An 8,237-nucleotide genomic window follows, 5' to 3' on the forward strand; every position below is an offset into this window, starting at 1 on the left:
CATCTCATACCGTTGTCAAGTAGAATCAAACTTGGGACTTGGTTACAAAGCCCAAGGGAGTTAAGCCTATCTCATGCTGCTAGGTTTACAAAGTGAAAACACACACTGATGGATCGGTAGAAAGGTATAAAGCTCGATTGGTTGCTCGAGATTTCTCACAACAATATGGGTTAGATTATGACAAGAAATCAGTCCGATTGCCAAAATTACAATCGCATAGGTGTTAATGGAAGTTGTAGCAAATAAATCATAGACATTATGGAAAATGGATGTAAAGAATGCATTTCTTCACGGAGAGATTGACCCATGAGATTTATATGGAGCAGCCTTAAGGGTTCGAGTGTCAAGACCAACAAAGCTACGTGTGCAAATTACGAAAAGCCTTTTAAGGATTGAAGCAAGCACCTTGTGCATGGTACAAAAAGATAAATGAATTTTTAGTTCAAAGTGGATATTCAGTTACTCCTGCAGATTCAAGCTTGTTCATAAAAAGCTAAAAATGATAAGATATCAATTGTACTTGTTTATGTAGATGACATGATCATCACAAGAGGTGATGAAAATGAAGGAGCTCGGGGAGCTCATGCATTTTCTTGGACTTGAGATTGATCGAGTCAAATAAGGGTTGTTCTTGTGTCAAGAAAAATACACAAGAAATCTCTTACAAAAGTACAAGATGGATAATTACAATTCTATCTCTACACCAGTAGAAGTCAACACTAAACTAAGTGTTGGTGGTGAAGATGATTTAGAAGACTCGACCATGTACAAGCAACTCGTAGGTAGCTTGATTTATTTGACAATTACCCGACCTGATATCACTTATGCAATTGGCCTAGTGAGTCATTTCATGCAGAAGCCAAAGAAGCCTCACCTGGAAGCAACTCATTGTATTTTATGATATATGAAGGGAACTGCTGATTTTGGTCTCCTATAAAGAAAAGGAGAAGCATACGAGCTATTTAGATATTGATTATGCAGGTGATTCAAGCACAAGGAGATCAATGATTGCATATACATTCAATCTTGGATCAGGAATAGTCTCTTGGTATATTAAGCAATAATCGACAATATCTTTGTCAACCACAAATGTAGAATATAGATCAGCAATAATGGCAACACATGAAAGCACATGGTTGATACAATTACTGAATGATTTACATCAACCAATGCATTATCGGTATAACTATACTGTGATAATTTGTCTGCCATACGATTGGCAAAAAATCATGTTTTTCATGCAAGGACTAAACATGTGGAAGTACATTATCGCTTCATTCGAGAAAAAGTTTTACAATGAGAAACTACATTGCAACTAGTTAAAACAGAAGAACAAGTTGCTGATGTGTTTATAAAAGGACTTGACTAAACATGTGGAAGTACATTATCACTTCATTCGAGAAAAAGTTTTACAAGGGGAAACTACACTGCAACTAGTTAAAACAGAAGAACAAGTTGCTGATGTGTTTATAAAAGGACTTGTTTTTCCAAGCTTGTCAAATATAGAGATGAACTAGGCATGACAATCAGGCTTGGAAAAAGAGTCAATGTTGAGGGGGAGAATTGAAAGAAGTCATCATCGACTGCTGCTCGTCACCAACTATGCAAGAGTGTCAAATTTTATCACGGCTGCTGCCTCGTTGAAATATATAATGTAAAACTCCCTATAAAATGGAACCTCGTCGATTGTAATCCCATCCCAATTCAAGTAGATGTAACAAGAAGTAGTTATAACTTGTATTGCAGTTTCAATAAAGGTTTTCCAATTTCCTTCCCTTCAACTCTTCGTGTGTGAGTATTTGATATGAGAGAGAGAGAGAGAGAGAGAGAGAGAGAGAGAGAGAGAGATTTAGGTTGTGTTTGGTATGCATTCTCGAAATAGATTTTGGGTCTAAAACACATTCTGAAACCTGATTCTTCTCTATTTTCTAGCTTCAGATTGCATTCTATATCCAAAATCTATTTCGAGAATAAAACGAAACACAGCCTAACTTCAATTATAGAGCAACTTTTGGCTACATTGCTATATTGAGAATGCATCCTCAAACATGGATGTAAAACAACAATAATGTGAGCACAATTGTTATTCCCCATCAAGAATCATCATTCTCCTTCCATCACATGGGGAATCAAATAAAGAAGAAACAGTGAGCATCCTTTGATTTGCCCTGTTTTATCCCAACAATCTTTTCATGAACATTTAGGAAAAGAATGACAATTGAGCTATTAAATCTGTTAGAAAACAAGGAAAGACAACTAAAAACAATTCAAGAATCAGAATTTTGCACAGTGGCCAGGCAGACCAGTTTCATGATCCACAGCAACAATTTCTGTCAAATTATTGCATCCAATCACATCCTGCCCCAACTTTGCACCAGCTGCCTTCAGCCCCTTTAGAGAGACTGCTTGGTTGAAAAGATTCACTGATGGCAACTTTGACGCAGGAGGTAACTTTCCCCCTGGCAGCAACCCCCTGAAGTCCTCCTTCAACAATGGCACTTCAAAATCTGCCTTGTCATGCCTAACGACATTGTCCTTAGCACTAACATGTGCCCCAGGTTCCATATGGTTGGTTGAAAAACTTGCCTGATTGGGGAAGTTTGGATAGAGACTAACATATCCTCTTAGGTACATCATATCAATCAGGAACTTCTTCCATGAAGCTTGCCAACCATTAGTTCTAGATTTTGGAATTTGAACTGGGTTTTTCTTAGCATCTTCTGTGAACCTCATGTTCATGTAGACATAGAATTCTCTCCAGTGTTTGGGGAAGAAAAGTGCACCCCAACTGCAAGGTAACTGATGGAGATAAGGTGTGTTTGGATGGATGCGCTTGAAAAAGTCAGTTGCATTCCACTTGGGTCTCTCTTTGACCACTTCAACCAATCTTGGGGTGTAGAGAGAGATGGAAGAGAGTTCGGGGAGGGATACTTGTGGATCATAATGATAAGCTAAGAGGGCATATTTGATCCACAGATAGTAGTATGGAGAGACCTCAATGTCATCTTCAAGTAGGAGACCAAAGTCATTATTAGATGATGGATACCAGCTCTCACTGACAGCTCTGATAAGCCCTCCTTGAATGATTCTTCTTCTGAGGGTTTTGTGACCATGGGGCCACTGGAATGAGTTCACAAGCCTTATAGTCTCTTCATCCACCTTACTGTCCATGCTAAAGCTAATAGAGATCTCATCACCAATGTAATAGGCATCACTCAGAGATTTGAGAAGCCTCATGAGAGAAGTAGCACGGTTTTGGGTTACGATGCTCACCGAGATCCTCATCTGGTTCCAATCTGCATTAGTTACAAGATGATGTTGGATCATTATGTATAAAACCAGAGGTAAAAAATATATCCAAATTTAATGTTTGAAAGGTAACTATGTCAACTTGAGTATTAGGTTTAATGACATAAAATGGAGCTAAAGTAAAGAGGACCAAGTAATTTAGAAACAATCAAGATAAATATTCTAGTTCTTTAAGTTCTTTGCAGAGATCAAATTCATGTTACTAATCTTATATTGAAGCCGGCAATCCTTGCAATTTGACCCAACTTGGAAGGGTTCTTGATAGAACTGGAGATAAATGAATATTAAATAAAGAGGAATAGAAGAAAATAGGGACTAAGGATTAAAATTTTGCCTCAAGTACCATAACCTCAGTTGCTCAGCTCTAGTCCATCAACATTAGAATGGAGTTAAAATGTGTGAGACTCAACTTTGATATAATTGACTCGCAAATGCTTCTCAATTACTTGAAGAAACCTATCACATGGTCCAGAACTAAAAGTACACATCCTATACCGAGCTTCAATACGAACTCGAGTTCTCAGAAAATTGAGGTAAAGTTTTGACTTTCAACCTCACTTAGTATAACAGAAGACATTCTTCGCTGTTTCTATTTTTGAAAAAAAAAAAAGAAAAAGAAAAAGAAAAAGAAAGGAATTTATATAGATAATCAGTAAACAACATAAACAGAACTCATGCTTCTTACTTGGTAATGCTGTTGATCGTAGATCAGCCATCCAGAGAACCCGGGACACAGAAGACCTTGGTAGAAGTATCAGCGTGGAACAGTTTGAACTAGTCTCAGAGACCGTTTTCAGAGCTTTCTTCACATGTGTATCAATATCAGACACAGTGATCAGTACACTGGGGTTGTGAATTTTAATCAGACCTTTCATGCTTGAGTACACTGCTTGAAGGACAGGAACTTCTGAATCAGACGAATCTGAAATAGCCCCTATTCCCAAATCGAAAATCTTGAATCTTCTCTCTCTGCAAACTGATTTGGGCCACTTCAGAGCAGATGCAGCTTCTTCACAAGGACAGTAACTGCCTCCAGAGATGGCAATATAGGCCTTCTTCCCAACCGTGGACCTGAATTTTTCGAGAAGGGGTGCAAGTACTTTCACTTCTTCAAGTGAATGGGCATAGAAGAGAGCATCTATTTTTTGAGGATACATTGCTGCCCATTGAGTCATATAACCTGTAGAGAGGGCTCGCCACCATTGATCATCTCGAACTTGAACAATATCTTTAAATATGACTGTGGTCTCAGACACATAAGCAAGCCTGTGTTCACTGTCACCCCAGGTATCAATATCTTTTACGTCAACGGGAAGCACAAAAGATCCGGCGTTTCTGTACTTTTGGAGCTGATAGCTTCATAGTGAACAGATGAAGGAAAATCAGAATTTAGAAATAGAGATGAGATACTAGAACACACACAGTCAAGGTCCATCTACTGTTGGTGTAATAGTATTGCTGGTTCTTATATTGGAACTCCCACCTACGAGATTGGCTCAACCAAAATGTAAGTTGAATGGCTATCCTACCCACAATCTCTCTCTTTCAATTTTCTTTTTCTAGGACAACAGGACTCATGATGACCCAGAAAATAGTAACCCTACGTGGTCTGCTACCACCATGAAGCCCACTGTGGTATAATCTTTCAATAAACAGACCAACACAAAGCAAATAGATATTGCACGGCCTACACTAAAAAAGGAAGGAATTGCCTAGCAGAAGCTGAAAGAGAATTGTTTGTTGGTGAGTGTCCAATAAAAAGTGTAAAAGCAATCAAGAATGTCCATAAAGAAAGATCAATGTCAAGATTCAAGAAAATGTTCAACTGGATCTACACCTGGACAAAATTAGAAGGGTAAATTCACCCTCATTATGCCACATGAATGGATGATGTGGATATGCCACGAGGACAGATGATGTGGTTACTCCGACCATTTGATAGAGAGGACATGGTCTGGATAAGTCGCATGTCAAAGTTATAGCCTGATTCAATTGTATCCCCCTCCCCCAATATATTCGCATGCATCCCACATGTGTCCTTGCAAACCTACAGTACTCCGACCACTATTGTGCATTCTCCCATAGTCCTGATTTTTCAAAGCTCTATTTTTTTACTTGATATGCTCTGTTTGAGTTAAAATTTGATATATGAGCAGGAGACCTTGGGGTCTACCTGTCCACATTTGGGCCCCAACTGAGTGTGGCAGCTCAGTTGGGCCACCTAAGAAGACCCTCTAGCTATGTGTTCTTGATGGAAGGCCCTGTAGCTATGTTAGTAGATACTTATTGTTATCAGTTATTCAGGGAAAGTAAAAAACTAGACCACTCTTTCTATAGGGGTAAACCCTCTATGTTGTGTACTAAAAAAAAAAGCAATGAAACAAGGTGCCAATTCCAAATGACGCGTACCTTAGGTGCAGATCTTCACCGGTCATGAAGGTGAAGGGTGTTTCAATGAAAAGTGTCTTAACCAACTCCGCTGATAAAAACCATGAGCTAGACAGAAAATCCACCTGCACAATTCTCTCAACTGTGATATCATAAGCAGGGTCAGGCAAATATAGCCCCGCTTCCTTCGATCGAAACTTTCTATAGCTTGGAAATGTATAATCCTTCTGTCTAAAAGGCAGAATCCTCCCTATACTGCCCAACACTGAGTTCTTATATTTCTCTGTCCCAGCCACATGGGATAGTATCTGTAGCATCTTCTTACCAGGTATCATGTCATCATCAAGGATGTATATAAGATCAGCTTCTGTTTGCAGTGCCATTTGGAATCTTCCATAATACTTGAAATCATAGCTCGAACCGACGAAGCTGATCCTTGAATCATTGTAACTATGCGCAATCCTCTTCAGTGAGAGCTCATTCGGGCTTCCAAATGCCAGAACCCAGACACTGTGGAAGGGAAGGGTCTGTTGAAGTAGGGAATCAAGCTGCGAGCAGAGTGTTTTCCTCTTAAAATGGTTCAAAATCACAGTGACTCTTGGAATTTTTGTTCCTCGTAAATCCCACTTTGACCTCATCGCCATAAGCTCTGAAAGGGACTCAGTCCCAAATGACTTACGTTGGAATTCTAACACCTCATCATAGAGCTCCCTCTTTAGCTTGATCATCTGCGTATCATTTGATTTCTTCTGCAAGAAATCAATCTTTTCATGCTCGCATACCTCAGATGGGTCGATTGGAAGAAGTTCGGCTGCAATAAGGGAAGAAGTTTCTTGGTAGTATCCCATAACGTGTGGTGAGATGATGAACTCTTTCCATTGTTTGGCAATCCGGGTAGCCCATGAGAAATTTGGTTTCGTTCGTAAATCTACAGCTGGGCTCATGTAGTACACAAGAAAGGTGGCATAGATAGCAAATGCAAACTGAAGACAGGTGAGGGCAGCTACAAGGCGGGCAGAGGCACTTCTATTAACTTTTATTTTGGGTTTTGCTCCCACATAATCATTGATCATTGCTTCCAAGTAATCTCCACTTCTCATATTTGGTTTGAAGCAATCTCCACTTCTCATATTGGGTTTCCGAACTACACTCATCTGAAGAGTTTGTAAACAGAAGAAACTGATCTACAAAGTAATGCAGAGTACAAAACAAACAGGAGCACCAATTTGTTCAGCTGGGAGGGACAAAAGCAGAGGCTTGTGAATTGAACAAACAGCTTTTTAACACTTGATCAATATCACACTCGATTTCTTCCAGAACCCAAAGTTTATAGCAACAGGAAGACTCTCACAACATGGAAGACAGAGCCACAACTTTTGATTTTGGGTCAGAACAGGTTCCAACAACAGCAGAAGCTGCAGAAATCAATGTTGGGTGAGATGTCAGAACAGGTACAATAGTCTTGTAGTGCACAATGGTAAGGAACGGGAGAGGAACAAACTAAGATAAGGGTAGAGAGGTGACGAGGAAGGGGAGTAAGTCCAAATGGGAGATTTTAGGGGAGCTGATAAACCGTTGAAATTTGAAGAGCAACGGATCCTGTGCCAAAGATTTTTATATATGCAGAGTTTAGGGAACCCCATAGAAAATACATCAAAGGTCACATGGGCTAAAAACTACAATAAAAATTTATAACACAGTACCTTCAATACTTCGCATACATTCCCCCCTTCCCCCCACCTGCACTATTTAAAGCCGGTTTTGATGGCGGAAAAGAAGGCAAGTCCAGCGTTTTTGCCACACCTCTCTAGTTTCTCAAGTTGATTTCCATTTTAACAGCCCTTCCCTCAAAAAAGTAAAATAAAATAAAAACTTAAATCCTAGAAATGTACTAAAGAAACCAAAATCGTATACTTGAATTAAGATTTGCAGAAAATTCGCAGAAGTTTAAGCAGGGACATGAACTTATAAACTCAGTCATCTTTTATTACTTAGAAAATTCCAATCTTTTTTTTCCCTTCCACTCTTCTAAATTGTGTTGTTAAGCTGAAACCCATTTCCCTAAAACCCAGAAATTCGTTAAACCCAAATCACAAGAAGAGTAGTTTGTTTTGTTCTCGGAGTAGCCCATAGAGCCAGAACCAAAAGGAAAAGTAAAATTGAATAAACAGAAATGCAAATAGATTCTACCTTGAGAAGAAAGAAAAACCTGAGGTGCCTAGAGCAATCCCCGTCTCCAACAAAAGCAAGTTAAAACCTCAAACCCACCGCCATTACTGGATCTAGTGAGGCAGTGTCCAGTTTCAGAGAAGGGAAATGTTTGAATAGAAGATTTCGAGTCTTTGGAACGCTTTAAGTGGTAAAGATATGATTTGGTTGACTTAGCGTGTATGAAATACATGGAAATCCCAGTCATATGTAGTAGTGTCCTTCTGCCGAACTTTGGCAAGCCGAATGAAAGAAACCCATGGCGGACGTAATTTGCTTGCCATAGAGAGTATTTCAAATGGGTTCGGTTGCTTATGAGACAACGAAGCAAA

General features: G+C 39.3%; 1 protein-coding gene across 1 annotated transcript; it reads right to left on the reverse strand.

Annotated features, from left to right (window-relative positions):
* Window positions 1-2,055: 2,055 nt before the first annotated feature.
* On the reverse strand, window positions 2,056-7,949 carry LOC122653989. The gene is made up of 5 exons (XM_043847963.1): window positions 7,888-7,949; window positions 6,830-6,851; window positions 5,719-6,799; window positions 3,995-4,665; window positions 2,056-3,296 (listed from the first exon to the last, which is right to left on the reverse strand). Exons 2-5 carry the CDS (start codon window positions 6,849-6,851, stop codon window positions 2,275-2,277), a joined length of 2,796 nt encoding a protein of 931 aa, XP_043703898.1. The 5' UTR covers window positions 7,888-7,949; the 3' UTR covers window positions 2,056-2,274.
* Window positions 7,950-8,237: the final 288 nt, after the last annotated feature.

This window comes from Telopea speciosissima, chromosome 3, assembly GCF_018873765.1.
Source record: "Telopea speciosissima isolate NSW1024214 ecotype Mountain lineage chromosome 3, Tspe_v1, whole genome shotgun sequence".
In the NCBI taxonomy this organism is placed as follows: domain Eukaryota; kingdom Viridiplantae; phylum Streptophyta; class Magnoliopsida; order Proteales; family Proteaceae; genus Telopea; species Telopea speciosissima.

Excerpts from the sequence above, each read along its gene's own strand:
- LOC122653989 (XM_043847963.1), bottom strand. The coding sequence starts at position 6,851 with ATGAGTGTAGTTCGGAAACCCA. Across the intron at positions 4,666-5,718 it reads GGTGAAGATCTGCACCTAAG|CTATCAGCTCCAAAAGTACA; the intron begins GTACGCGTCATT and ends TTCACTATGAAG. Across the intron at positions 3,297-3,994 it reads ACGATCAACAGCATTACCAA|ATTGGAACCAGATGAGGATC; the intron begins GTAAGAAGCATG and ends TAACTAATGCAG.